This window comes from Salvelinus alpinus, chromosome 21 (assembly GCF_045679555.1).
Source record: "Salvelinus alpinus chromosome 21, SLU_Salpinus.1, whole genome shotgun sequence".
Lineage (NCBI taxonomy): Eukaryota > Metazoa > Chordata > Actinopteri > Salmoniformes > Salmonidae > Salvelinus > Salvelinus alpinus.
In genome coordinates this window covers 21,468,035-21,483,058 of record NC_092106.1, presented here as the reverse complement: position 1 = coordinate 21,483,058, position 15,024 = coordinate 21,468,035, and the positions used below count along the sequence as shown (strand labels likewise).

Sequence of the window (15,024 nt, the reverse complement as noted above, 5' to 3'; positions counted from 1 at the left end):
GGGACACACCAAAGTGAAGTCAGAGACAGTGTGCAGTACTCTACCTGCTGGATGAGAAGGCCACTCCCAGCACGCGGATCCCTTTGCCGTGGGCCTCAGATATGAGCTCCTCATCTTCCTCCTCCACTTGTTGGTCGGGCCGATAGGGCGCCACCTTCAGCCAGTTATACAGCTTCCTGCTGCAGGCCTGAGGGGCGGGCAACCACTATCACAACACTGTAGCAGGCTCAACATACATCAATGCTCTGAGCCGCCTGCTTTGGAAAGTCAATACCAGAATAAGAAAATAAGTCATCAATACCACAGTAGCAATGACGTCACATCAAAGTAAATAAAAGAAGAAGAAAAATCAAATTAAATGTTGAGGTAATGTCTTCACAATATATCTCAATAGATGTTGCTGCAGAAGATTTATCCTTGGGTGTGTGTGTGTGTGTGTGTGTGTGTGTGTGTGTGTGTGTGTGTGTGTGTGTGTGTGTGTGTGTGTGTGTGTGTGTGTGTGTGTGTGTGTGTGTGTGTGTGTGTGTGTGTGTGTGAGGGGGGGAGCGGGGGGGAGGAGTACCTTGATGATGTTCTCCTTTGCTTCTGCAATAAGTTTGTTCTTCAGCTCTTTCGCCATCTGCGGGTAAAGGAACTGTTTGAGGGATCGTTCAATGGCCAGAGTGCGCTGTCTGTTCCACTCCTGAACCTGGTGGCTGAACTCATCTCTGTAGTAAAACTGCTTTATCTCTTCATAGTATGCCTGGTCACCTCCGTACCTGCTCAACAAACATAGTGATATCATGGATACTTGACTGATTCAGGACAGTATACATGTAAACAGAACACATTTTGGAATATGTTATTACATGGTATTAATATGTTATTACATGTTATTAATGGTTATTTCATGATATTAATATATTATTACACAAGCTCAGAACCTGCGTTGCAAATGGCACCCTATTCCCTACATCAGTGGTTCCCAAACTTTTTATAGTCCCGTACCCCTTCAAACATTCAACCTCCAGCTGCGTACCCCCTCTAGCACCAGGGTCAGCACACTCTCAAATTTTGTTTTTAGCCATCATTGTAAGCCTGCCACACACACACTATACGATACATTTATTAAACATAAGAATGAGTGTGAGTTTTTGTCACAATCCGGTTCGTGGGAAGTGACAAAGAGCTCTTATAGGATCAGGGCACAAATAAAAAATAATCAATAATTTTGCTCTTTATTTAGCCATCTTACATATAAAACCTTATTTGTTCATCAAATATGGTGAATAACTCACCACAGGTTAATGAGAAGGGTGTGATTGAAAGGATGCACATAACTCTGCAATGTTGGGTTGTATTGAAGAGAGTCTCAGTCTTAAAGCATTTTCCACACACGGTCTGTGCCTGTATTTAGTTTTCATGCTAGTGAGGGCCGGGAATCCACTCTCACATAGGTATGTGGTTGCAAAGGGCATCAGTGTCTTAACAGCGCTATTTGCCAAGGCAGGATACTCTGAACGCAGCCCTATCCATAAATCTAGCAGTGGCTTCAAATTAAATTAAATTTCCACAGAACCGCTTGTTGCAATTTCGATGAGGCTCTCTTGTTCAGATATCGGTAAGTGAACTGGAGGCAGGGAATGAAAGGGATAATGAATCCAGTTGTGTGGTCCATTTCGGGAAAGTACCTTTGTAATTGCGCACCCAACTCACTCATGTGCTTCGCTATATCACATTGACATTGTACGTAAGCTTGAGTTCATTTGCACACAAAAAAATCATACAATGATGGAAAGACCTGTGTGTTGTCCTTGTTAATGCAGACAGAGAAGAGCTCCAACTTCTTAATCATAGCCTCAATTTTGTCCCGCACATTGAATATAGTTGCGGAGAGTCCCTGTAATCCTAGATTCAGATCATTCAGGCGAGAAAAAACATCACCCAGATAGGCCAGTCGTGTGAGAAACTCCTCATCATGCTAGAGGTCAGACAAGTGAAAATTAGTAAAGAAAACCTTAAGCTCGTCTCTTGTCAATATTTTGCCCCTTGATAACCAGCGCACTTCTGTATGTTGTAAAAGCGTTATTTGGTTGCTGCCATTTTCATTGCATAATGCAGAAAATAGACGAGCGTTCAGGGGCCTTGCTTTAACAAAGTTAACCATTTTCACTGTAGTGTCCAAAACGTCTTTCAAGATGTCAGGCATTCCCTTGGCAGCAAGAGCTTCTCGGTGGATGCTGCAGTGTACCCAAGTGGGGTCAGGAGCAACTGCTTGCACACGCGTTACCACTCCACTATGTCTCCCTGTCATGGCTTTTGCGCCATCAGTACAGATACCAAAGTCCATTTGATGTCACAAAGCTGTCTAGTAGTTCTAAAATATCCTCTCCTGTAGTCCTGGTTTCCAGTGGTTTGCAGAAGAGGATGTCTTCCTTAATTGACGCCCCATAAATGTAACAGACATATACCAGGAGCTGTGCCAGGCCCGCCACGTCTGTTGACTCATCCAGCTGTAACGCATAGAATTCACTGGCTTGTATGCGAAGCAGTACTTGTTTCAAAACATCTCCTGCCATGTCACTGCTGCGTCGTGAAACAGTGTTGTTTGATGTATAGTCTGTATTGTCTGTATAGTTTTTTTGGCCTTTTCCCCAAGCATTGTCCCAGCCATATCCGCGGCAGCAGGAAGAATTAAGTCCTCCACAATAGTATGGGGCTTGTCTCGGTAGCTCACCATATAAGACGCTTCTAGCCCCTTCTTATTAATGGTATCTGTTGCTTTTATACATGTCTTACTAATCGAAAGTTGTTTTAATTCTCGCTCAAAAAACTCCCGTGGCTTATTTTTCAAATTGGCATGTTTAGTTTCTAAATTTCTGCGCAAGAGCAAAGGTTTCCCTTGACAGAGTAACGGTTAATGTGACTGGATGTTAATTATTTGACTAGGCTACCTGTATTTGACATTGTGTTGTTATTTCGAAGAAACACTAGATGGTTTAATTTTTTTTTTGGCAGTGAAACGAGGCTACTCAGGCGAGAAAAAAACATCACCCAAATGTATAGCCCTGTTGGAAAATCTAAATGGACTGTTTGAAAATGTGAATCACATTTTCATTTGGCTTACCCCCGACGGCATTGCGCGTATCCCAGAGCGTAGTGCACTATTTAGTGAATATGGTGCCATTTGGGATGCTGACAATAATGTTATTAATATGTTATTACACAACGTTATAATAAAAAGCTCTCACCCCTTCACTCCAATTAGGTCAATACAGATGTTTATGGTGAGCAGGCCCTCTTCCTCTGCCTGGAACATCTTGAGGAACTGGTCACCATTCAGCTCCTTTACAGGCTTGTTTTTCAGATACTTAAAGGAGTAACCATAATGGGCCTCATCCACATCCTATAGGAAAGATTAGACCACATACATGTCTGGTAGAGTACTTCAAACTAGATCACGACATATTAATATATGCACTAACTATAAGTCACTAAATGACTAAATGTAAAAATATGAGTCAATGAAAAGAACATGTTAGATGTATTTTTTCTATACAGTATGTACTGTGCCATCAGAAAGTATTCATACCCCTTGACTTATTACACATTTTGTTGTCTTACAGCCTGAATTCAAAATGTATTAAATTTATTTTGTTTTCCCCTCACCCATCTACACACAATACCCCATAATGACAAAGTGAAAACATGTTTTTTTTATTTTTGCAAATATATAAAAACTGAAATACAGAAATATCTCATTCACTTAAGTATTCACACCCCTGAGTCAATACTTTGCAGAAGCACCTTTGGCGGTGATTACAGATTTGAGCCTTCTTGGGTATGTCTGTATCAGCTTTGCACATCTGGATTTGGGGATTTTATCCCATTCTTCCTTGGAGATTTACTCAAGCTCTGTTAAGTTAGATGGGGAATGGCAGTGAACAGCAGTCTTCAACTCTTTCCACAGATTTTCAATGTGATTCAAGTCTGGGCTTTGGCTGGGTTTCACATTCTTGTTCTGAAGCCATTCGAGCATTGCTTTGGCTGTATGCTTGGGGTCATTGTCCTGTTGGAATGTACACTACCTTTCAAAAGTTTGGGGTCACTTCGAAATGACCTTGTTTTGAAAGAAAAGCAATTTTTTTTGTCCATTAAAATAACATCAAATTGATCAGAAATACAGTGTAGACATTGTTCATGTTGTAAATGACTATTGGAGCTGGAAACGGCAGATTTTTAATGGAATATCCACATAGGCATACAGAGGCCCATTATCAGCATGTCACACCCTGATCTGTTTCACCTGTCCACGTTATTGTGTCCTGGGCGCTCTCCAAGGGCGCTCTCCTGGGCTACGGCAGTTTGGGAACAACAATCTGTCATTTGGAGGAATTCATGGCAGAGGTGAGAAGTTTTTGAGTCTCCGGTATCCGGGAGAAAGGTGGCCAGCAAACTGCTTGACTTACGTCAACTCCCGTAGTGTGGCAGACTACACGGTGGACTTTCGCACGTTGGCCGCTGAGAGTGCCTGAATTCCGGAGTCTCTTTTCGATACTTTTCTGCACGGATTATCTGAGGAGATTAAGGATGAGCTAGCTGCTCGGGAACTGCCGGTGAACCTTGACTTCCTTATCACTTTAACCATTAAAATTGCGGGAACGCAAGAGTGAGAGGAGGTCTGGTCTCGGGCACACTCGTGCATATGGTGCGTTCACCTCCTATGGAATCCAGGAGTTTCTGAAGGCAGCTCTTCCGAGAGGAGTCGAAGCCACCCGAGCTCTCGCGTGAATCTATGACGGGTGAGTTGGATACTCCTGAGCCTATGCAGTTGCGAAGAACTAGGCTATCAGTTTGGGAGCGCTCACAGAGGATGAACAGTAACTGTTGTCTTTACTGTGGAGGGGCAGGACATTTTATACCTACCTGCCCTATTAGGTAACCCTTGTCTTTAGTGGGTACCAGTACCATGGTGAGTCAGACTGGGAGTTTCCTAATTCCCATCACCTGCACACCCCTTTTTGCTCTTGTGCTGTGGGGAGACCAGAGTGATCATTGACCACAATGAGACTATACAGTTCCTCCTCATGACATCTCCCCATGTTCCGGTTGTGTTGGGATTTTCCTGGCTCCAAAAGCACAATTCTGTGATTGACTGGACCACAAGCTCCATCCTGAGTTGGAGCCCATTTAGCAATTCCCACTGCCTTCAAGCAGCACAACCTTCCTCAAGTCACCTTCCTCAGGATGTTAGCAAGATTGTGGATTTCTCTGCTATCCCCACAGAATACCATGACCTCCTAGAAGTATTCAGTAAGGCACGTGCTACTTCCCTTCCCCCGCACCGTCCTTATGATTGTGCCATTGATCTTCTCCCAAGCACTACACCACCTCGGGGTCGATTGTATTCTGTCTGGACCAGAGACCAAAGCTATGGAGGAGTACATAGAGGAGTCTCTGGCCACTGGAGCCGTCTGTCCGTCTGCATCTCCTGCCGGCGCAGGGTTTATCTTTGTGGAGAAGGACAAGACCCTGCGTCCGTGCATTGACTACCGGGGACTTAATGACATTACTGTCAAGAATCGTTACCCCCTTCCTCTCCTCGGCGTTTGAACCTTTCCAGGGGGCCACTTTATTTTCCAAGTTGGACCTTCGAAATGCCTACCACCTGGTTCGGAAACGCGAGGGGGATGAGTGGAAGACAGCCTTCAACACAGCCAGTGGACATTATGAGTACCAGGTCATGCCATTTGGACTCACCAACGCCCTCGCTGTTTTCCAGGCTTTGGTCAATGATGTGCTTCGGGACATGCTAAACCGGTTTGTGTTCTGTGTACCTTGACGACATCCTGTTTTTTTCCCGATCGGCACAAGAACATGTTCTTCATGTCAGACAGGTCCTTCAGCACCTCTTGGAGAACCAGCTGTTCGTGAAAGCCGAGAAGTGTGAGTTCCACCGCTCTACTATCACCTTTCTGGGATATGTCATTGCTGAGGGCAATGTTCAGATGGATCCTGGAAAGGTGAAAGCAGTGGTGGATTGGTCTCAACCAATGTCCATGGTGCAGTTGAAACGGTTTCTTGATTTGCAAACTTCTAACCGCCGTTTCATTCAGGACAACAGCAACCTGGCGGCACCCCCCTCGGCACTCACCTCTCCCAAGGTACCGTTCAAATGGTCTCCAGCTGTCGACAAAGCCTTTGTGGACCTGAAGCATCGGTTCACAACAGCACCCATCCTCATCCATCAGGACCCCTCGTGTCAATGTGTGGTAGAAGTGGATGCTTCTGATGTTGGAGTGGGGGCCATCCTGTCCCAGCGATCTGCCCAGGACCAGAAGCTTCATCCCTGTGGCTTCCTGTCCCATCGTCTCAATCCTGCTGAAAGGAACTACGATGTTGGCAACCGAGAACTCCTGGCGGAGAAGATGTTGTTGGAGGAGTGGAGGCACTGGCTAGAAGGAGCAGAACAGCCATTCCTGGTCTGGAACGACCATTAAAAACCTGGAATATCTCCATACAGCCAAGTGCCTCAACTCCAGGCAGGCCCGGTGGGCCCTCCTGTTCACCAGATTTAACTTCACCATCTCCTACCGCCCAGGGTCTAAAAATGTGAAGCCTGATGCCCTCTCCCGCCTACACAGTTCCTCTGCCACACCCTCGACCTCTGAAACCATTCTCCCTACCTCATGCCTTGCTGCCACAGTGGATTGGGGTATTGATAACCTGGTCCACGAGGCACAATGCTCCCAGCCTGGACATGAAGGGCGCCCGGCTAACCGGCTGTTTGTCCCTAATCCAGTCCGGTCCCGGGTTCTGGAATGGGCTCATTCCTCCAGGCTGACCTGTCATCCAGGGTCCCGTTGTACACTAGCCTTCCTTCAACAACGTTTCTGGTGGCCCACAATGGCCCCTGACGTCTCTGCCTTCATCACCGCATGCACTGTGTGTGTGCTCACAACAAGACTCCACGGCAAGCTCCTTCTGGCCTCCTGCAGCCACTACCGGTTCCTCATCGTCCCTGGTCTCATATATTTCTGGACTGTCACTGGGCTCCCTCCGTCTGATGGCAACACTGTCATTCTGACGGTAGTCAATTGGTTCTCCAAGGCCGCCCATTTCATCCCTCTCCCCAAACTACCTTCTGCCAAGGAAAAGGCCCAGCTTATGGTGCAGCATGTCTTCAGGATCCAAGAACTCCCGGTAGACATGGTCTCTGATTGGGGTTCTCGTCTCAGTTCTGGAAGGCATTCTGCACCCTTATTGGGTTGTTGGCCAGCCTGACATCCGGATTCCATGCCCAAACTAATGGTCAGTCGGAGCGAGTCAACCAAGACCTGGAGACCACCTTAAGGTGCCTGGTCTCAACCAACCCCATTACCTGGAGCCGTCAACTGGTCTGGGTGGAGTATGCCCGGAACACTCTTCCCAGTTCTGCCACGGGACTCTCCCCTTTCGAGTGCTCCATGGGGTATCAGCCTCCACTCTTCCCTGAACAAGAGCAGGAAGACAGCGTACCCTCGTCCCAGATGTTTGTCTGCCCCTGTCGACGTACCTGGAGAAGAGCCAGGGCGGCAATTCTCAAGACCAACCCCAGGTACCGCATTGGGCAGAGGGTATGGCTGTCCACACGGGACCTGCCCCTTCGGATAGCGTCCCGCAAACTGTCCCCCCCGTTTTATTGGTCCTTTTCCCATCTACAGAGTCCTGAGTTCCACTGCTGTCCATCTCTTGTTACACTGTACCCTCCGTATTTACCCTACGTTCCATGTGTCTATAATTAAACCCGTGTCTCACAGTTCTTTGTCTCCTGTACCCAGGCCCACCCCCCGTGTCATTGATGGCCATCCGGCATACGCGGTGAGACGTCTCCTGGGTGTTCGACCACGGGGCAGGGGTTTACAGTACCTGGTTGACTAGGAGGGTTACGGCCCAGAGGAGAGGTGCTGCGTTCCCGCTAGAGACATCCTGGATCCAGCCCTCATCGCAGACTTCCACCGCCGACACCCCGGTCAACCAGGCGGCGCCCCTAGGGCGGGGGGGGCGTAATGTACTTGTACTAATGTACTTGTCCTCTTGCTCAGTTGTGCTCCGGGGCCTCACACTCCTTTCTATTCTGGTTAGAGCCAGTTTGCGCTGTTCTGTGAAGGGAGTAGTACACAGTTGTCCGAGAGCTTCAGTTTCTTGGCAATTTCTCGCATGGAATAGCCTTCATTTCTCAGAACAAGAATAGACTGATGAGTTTCAGAAGAAAGTTCTTTGTTTCTAGCCATTTGAGCCTGTAATCAAACCCACTGATGCTCCAGATACTCAACTAGTCTAAAGAAGGCCAGTTTTATTGCTTCTTTAATCAGAACATTAGTTTTCAGCTGTGCTAACATAATTGCAAAGGGGTTTTCTAATGATCAATTAGCCTTTTAAAATGATAAACTTGGATTAGCTAACACAACGTGCCATTGGAACACAGGAGTGATGGTTGCTGATAATGGGCCTATGTACGCCTATGTAGATATTCCATAAAAAATCTGCCGTTTCCAGCTACAATTGTCATTTACAACATTAACATTGTCTACACTGTATTTCTGATCAATTTGATGTTATTTTAATGGACAAAAAATGTGCTTTTCTTTCAAAAACAAGGACATTTCTAAGTGACCCCAAACTTTAGAAAGGTAGTGTAAATCTTCACGCCCAGTCTTAGGTTATTTGCACTCTGAAGCAGGTTCTCATAAAGGATTTGCCTGTATTTAGCTCCATTCATTGTTCCCTCTATCCTTACCAATCACACAGTCCCTGCCGCTGAAAACCATCTCCATAGTGTCAGGTTTTGGCCAGGACTGTTCTGGTTTTTTGTCACTAGATGTCCCCATTGCACCTTTTTTGTACATTTTGTTTTTCCCTTGCTCTATTATTGTTTGCACCTGTATGTCGTTCCCTTGTTAGTATTTAATCCCTGTGTGTTCCTTAGTTCCTTGCTCAGTGTTTGTATGTTAGCACCCAGCCCCAGCCCAAGCCTTGTTGTGAACATATATTTTTCTCTTGTTGGATTTTCCAGAGGTTCTCTGGTTTTGTTCTTTTGTATTTTGGATTAGTCTTTTAGGTTTGTTTTTTCCCTTGCTGTTTTTACCACTTTGTGGATTTTCTTTGTATTTTGGAAGTTATCTATTTTTTATTAAACCACCATCTCTAGTACTGCTGTGTCTGCCTCATCTTCTGGGTTCTGCCGATTTAGTGACTGTTTCTCGCACCGGGTCCTGACACATAGCATGATGCTGCACAGTCGGGATGGTGTTAGACAGGTGACGAGCTGTGCCTGGTTTTCTCCAGACATAGTATATTTTTGCATTCAGGTCAATTTTGTCTCATCAGACCACATGCTCATTTGCTTTATGCTCTCATAGTCTTTCACATGCTTTTTGGCAAACTCCAGGCGTGCGTGCTGTTTTGTGCCTTTTTCTCATACGTGGCTTCCGTCTGGCCACTCTCATAAAGCCCAGATTAGTGAAGTGCGGTAGAGATTGTTGTCCTTCTGGCAGGTTCTCCCATCTCAACCAAGGAACTCTGTAGTTATGTCAGTGGTCATTGTTCTTGGTCACCTCCCTGACCAAGGACCTTCTTGCCTGGTTGCTTAGTTTGGTCGGACGGCCAGCTCTAGGCAGAGTCTGGGTATATTTTTGATGGAGACCTCTGTGCTCTTGGAAACTTTCAAAACTTTAGAAATTGTTTTATACCCTTCTCCAGATATATGCCTCATCACAACTCTATCTAGGAGTGCTACGGACAGTTCCTTGGACTTCATGGTATAGTTTCTGCTCTGACATGCACTGTCATCTGTGGGACCTTATATACAGTGCATTCTGGAAGTATTCAGACCCCTTCCCCTTTCCACATTTTGTTACGTTACAGCCGTATTCTAAAATTGATTCACTGCTTCTCCTCATCAATCTACACACAATACCCCACAATGATAATGCAAAAACTGTTTTATTTTTACATTTATGCAAATGTATAAAACATGTAAAACTGAAATACCTTATTTACATAAGTATTCAGACCCTTTGCTATGAGACTCGAAATTGAGCTCATGTGCATCCTGTTTCTATTGATCATCCTTGAGATGTTTCAACAACTTGCTTGGAGTCCACTTATGGTAAATTCAATTGATTGGACATGATTTGGAAAGGCACACACCTGTCTATATAAGGTCCCACAGTTGACAGTGCATGTCAGAGCAAAAACCAAGCCATTTGGTCGAAGGAATTGTCCGTAGAGCTGCGAGATAGGATTGTGTCAAGGCACAGATCTGGGGAAGGGTACTAAAACATGTCTGCAACATTGAAGGTCCCCAAGAACACAGTGGCATCTATAATTCTTAAATTAAAGAAGTTTGGAACCACCAAGACTCTTCCTAGAGCTGGCCGCCGAGCCAAACTGAGCAATTGGGGGAGAAGGACCTTGGTCAGGGAGGTGACCAAGAACCCGATGGTCACTCTGACAGAGCTCCTGAGTTCCTCTGTGGAGATGGTGATCCTGCTGGAAGGTTCTCCCATCTCTGCAGCACTCTATCAATCAGGCCTTTATGATAGTGGCCAGACGGAAGCCACTCCTCAGTAAAAGGCACGACAGCCCGCTTGGAGTTTGCCAAAATTCACCTGAAGGACTCTCAGACCATGAGAAGCAAGATTCTCTGGTCTGATGAAACCAAGATTGAACTCTTTGGCCTAAATGCCAAGCGTCACGTCTGGAAGAAACATGGCACAATGACTACGGTGAAGCATGGTGGTGGCAGCATCATGCTGTGGGGATGTTTTTCAGCGGCTCGGACTGGGAGAATAGTCAGGATCGAGGAAAAGATGAACAAAGAGATCCTTGATGAAAACCTGCTCCAGAGCGCTCAGGACCTCAGACTGGGGCGAAGGTTCACCTTCCAACAGGACAACAACCTTAAGCACACAGCCAAGACAATGCAGGAGTGGCTTCAGGACAAGTCTCTGAATGTCCTTTAGCGCCCCAGCCAGAGCCCAGACTTGAACCTGATCAAACATCTTTGGAGAGTGCACTGTAGACAGGTGAGTTTCTTTCTAAATCATGTCCAAACAATTGAATTGGCCATAGGTAGACTCCAAACAAGTTGTAGTGACATGTCAAGGATGTTTCAGACTGTAACAAAACAAAATGTGGAAAAAGTCAAGGGGTATGAATAGGGAAAGGGGATACCTAGTCAGTTGCACAACTGAATCCATTCAACCAAAATGTGTCTTCTGCATTTAACCCAACCACTCTGAGTCAGAGGAACAGTTGTTGTGGGAGTTAACTGCCTTGCTAAAGGGCAGAACAGCAGATTTTTCCACCTTGCCGGCTCAGGGATTCAAACAAGCAACTCTAACCGCTAGGCTACCTGACGCCTCTTTTATTTATTTTATTTTTTTATTTAACCTTTATTTAACCAGGTAGGCAAATTGAGAACACGTTCTCATTTACAATTGCGACCTGGCCAAGATAAAGCAAAGCAGTTCGACACATACAACAACACATAGTTACACATGGAGTAAAACAAACATATAGTCAATAATACAGTGAAAAGAAATTAAAAAAAATAAGTCTATATACAATGTGAGCAAGTGAGGTGAGATAAGGGAGGTGAAGGCAAACAAATATATGTATAAATAAATAAAAATATAAAAGGCCATGGAGGCGAAGTGAGTACAACACAGCAAGTAAAATAAAAACTAAAAAAACACTGGAATGGTTGGTTTGCAGTGGAAGAAAGTGCAAAGTAGAGACAGAAATAATGGGGTGCAAAGGAGCAAAATAAATTAATAAATAAATACAGTAGGTAAAGAGGTAGTTGTTTGGGCTAAATTGTAGATGGGTTATGTACAGGTGCAGTAATCTATGAGCTGTGAGCTGCTCTGACAGCTATTGTATATCCCATGAAAGACCTAAATAAACCACTAATACAACCAACAAATAAGTGGAGGTAATTGCAGAATAGGGTTGGAAAATTCAAGTAACTTTCACAAATTCCCAGGAATTCCTGGTAGAAGGATAAAGGATTTCTTCCAACTGGGATTTCTGGAAAACCTGGGAATTTTCCGAAAGTTACTGTGAATTTTCAACCCTATTGCAAATAGATGGTGTATACCTTCTTTCCCTTCTTGGTGGGTTTGATGTTGATCTTGGCTCTTTCCTGGAACGTCTGTCGGAGCACATGTCTGACTAGAGGCTCCCGGGCGATCTGCATGGCAACCATGTAGCGAGTCCCCTCCAGTACTGCCTCCGCTGTGCTGAACTGGCTGCACAGGCAGAGAGAACATACTATTAGTAGTATTGCGGAAGCTATAGGTTTGCATCTCGACTTGAGATGCAGCCATGTACAAGTTTGCATATTCACCTCTCAACACCAACTCTGTTACTGCTAAGATGGTGGGGTTATCTTAATATTAAAGTGTATTCTGTATACAGTGCAATATTGTGTCGCCGGTTAACCTGCAGATGTAGTCCTTAGCCAGCTCCATGGGCTCAGCAGGAAACTGCTCCGTCTCGTGACGCTGGTAACTGTCACGTAGGTTTTCTCCAAACTGCTCTGGAGTCAGACCAAACTTCTTGGCCAGGCCATCTGACGAGAGAACCCTTTAAATGGTGGACTCAAAAACTGTTGCAAATACAGTTGGCTCGTGATACAGGAAGTGCACTTTGATTAGCAAACTCTGTTTAAGTACAATAGTCACAGTTTTCCAGTCACACATTCTTTCGCAAGTTTTTGTATTATCACAAGCTAACTGTATAGACCTGAAGATGTACTGTAAAGCACACAAATCTGTCTGTAATAGGTGCTGATAGTGATGCCTACTGGACACACATGATAAAGCACTCACCCAGTCCTGCACACTGGCAGATGCTGTACATATCCCTGCGAGATGCAAGCTTCAGGTCCGGCCCTTTTGACTGCTCCTCTTCTTCCTCTTCCTCCTCCTCTACTTCCTGCTCATTACCTGCGAACAGAATACATGATAATTACTCTGGTAAGGGTAAAGGTGCTTTCCCCATCTTACAATATATAATCTAAATCGTACCATCTTCATCCACTTTGATCTTCTTCAGCTTTTTCTTGCTGGACCTGGCTGCATTCTGCATCTTTGGAATATCCCGGCCATAGTACAGCAGGAAATGGTTGTAGACGTCGCCCAGTTCATCACTAGACTGGACATCCTTCAGCCTTGTCAAAAAACATAATCAGGTATGCATTCAGATACAACAAAAATAATAAAGGTGTCATAACATGACTAGCGTACTGTCTAAGGGGTGTACTTGTACATCAAGTTGCCTCACTACAGAAACAGGAGATGGGCTGTTCTGGCTCAGACAAGGCTTATTTACAAACATGTTTGACATGACAAGCCTTACCTCTCTAAATCTGAAGTGTCTAGTGGTCGAATGCCATCAGCCAGTGGCTTATCTGGGTCAGCTGAGATCTGTTCAAACTGGTATCCCTGCATCTTCTGGAACAGGCGTCTCAGGTTCTGTTTGCGGGTTTTCAGCTGGGTCCACTGAGGAAAGAAAGTCCCACATTAAACAGTAATTAAACAGAGAGAATAAATGAAGGGTTAAAGTTAACCAAAATCCAATGCTACAGTATATTACCTTCTCATCCCACTGCCAAACCTTCCACAGATCATTGATATTGAGTTCAGGCTCCACATACTCTTTCCTGTAGAACGCTATAAACGGAACCTAGAAGTGAAACAATGAAGACAGTTTTATTAACTAACTGTGAAAAATGATATGGAAGAACTCAACTTTACCTACAGTGCTAGAAGGAATGTGTAGTACCTCAAAGTGTTGGTTTCTCATGAAATTCAAAGCCTCTTTAATCTTCTGTATGGTGCTGGGGCCTTTTCTGCTGAAAGTAGTGGTTGGACCTCTGTCCAAATAGTCTGCGTTCTCCTGAAAACACAGAATATTAGATTTTTAAAAATACAAACATTTTAAAAACAGACCTAGACTGTAGCATCAGCTTTAACTAATTGTCTTATGAGACCTAGCTAAAATATCCTCACTCCAGTACCTGCATGGAGATGGTGAGAGTAGAGAAGGCATTCCTATAGATCCACTCAGCCTCCTGTTCCAGCTCATCATCCTCTGCTGGCTTCACACGAGTGGAGCGCAACTAAAAACAACAAGACCACACACATAGAAAAGGGTATGGGCTACAGCAGTGGTATTCAAAGTCAGTGGTATTCAAAGTCGGGGTCGCGGGGCAACTACAGTGAAAAAATTAAGAGTATAGATTATTGTATGGGACAATATGCAAAAGTTTTTGAGAAAGATAATTATCATTTATTTATTTTATTTCGTTTCTTTTCATTTTGATAAGAGATGCAAATGTAATGAATTGAAGGTGATTTGTTTATGTAAAAATCGAAATGTACCGATTTTAAGGTTGTGTCATATTTGGGGTGGGGTCATGCAAAATTATTGCGAAAAAAATGTGGTCCCCAGAAATTCTGGCTGAAGAAATTAAAAAGTTTGAATACCATAGGGCTACAGCGTCAAGCCCATAACAGTTATAGGTGAGTTTCAGGTGCTCACGTGTCCAAATTACTATGACTGTGCACCCTATTCCCTATATAGTGCACTACTTTTGACCAGAGCCCATAGGGTCCGAGTGCCATTTGGGATGCACCCTTTAGAAGTATACACACCTGGAACCTCTCTGGCATGTCAGTGGAGCGGATCTCGTTGTCCTGGTCCGTCATGTGACTGCTCTCCAGCTCGCTAGGCTCATAGATCTCAAAGATACTGCGTCGACCCACCCTCTTCTTGGCCTGCTTCTTGGGCCGGTCCCATGACTCTTCATCTGCATCCTCCTCCTCCTCCTCTGCATCTTCATAGGCTTCAGTGTCAAACTCGGCAAAGTCAAAGTCCCCTCCAAATATCTCTTGGGCCTCCTGAAGGGCTCTGTAAAAAGGCAGTGGTGCTCAGTACTAAATACTGCATGTGAGTACAGATAAACATGCCAGCGTCCCAAATGGCACTCTATTA

The 15,024-nt window shown here is 44.9% G+C and overlaps 1 protein-coding gene across 2 annotated transcripts in view; it reads right to left on the bottom strand.

The window, feature by feature from the left end:
* Positions 1-15,024, bottom strand: part of LOC139548056 (transcription elongation factor SPT6-like) — a 45,958-nt gene that overhangs the window by 28,677 nt on the left and 2,257 nt on the right. For both annotated transcript variants that reach the window (XM_071357369.1, XM_071357370.1), the window contains exons 7-18: positions 14,685-14,940; positions 14,048-14,149; positions 13,813-13,926; positions 13,624-13,713; positions 13,387-13,529; positions 13,056-13,198; positions 12,858-12,974; positions 12,469-12,598; positions 12,125-12,275; positions 3,231-3,385; positions 563-758; positions 45-187 (exon numbers count right to left, since the gene is read on the bottom strand). In XM_071357369.1, the coding sequence (XP_071213470.1) occupies positions 45-187; positions 563-758; positions 3,231-3,385; positions 12,125-12,275; positions 12,469-12,598; positions 12,858-12,974; positions 13,056-13,198; positions 13,387-13,529; positions 13,624-13,713; positions 13,813-13,926; positions 14,048-14,149; positions 14,685-14,940 (1,740 nt within the window). The remainder of the gene's footprint in view (positions 1-44; positions 188-562; positions 759-3,230; positions 3,386-12,124; positions 12,276-12,468; positions 12,599-12,857; positions 12,975-13,055; positions 13,199-13,386; positions 13,530-13,623; positions 13,714-13,812; positions 13,927-14,047; positions 14,150-14,684; positions 14,941-15,024) is intronic.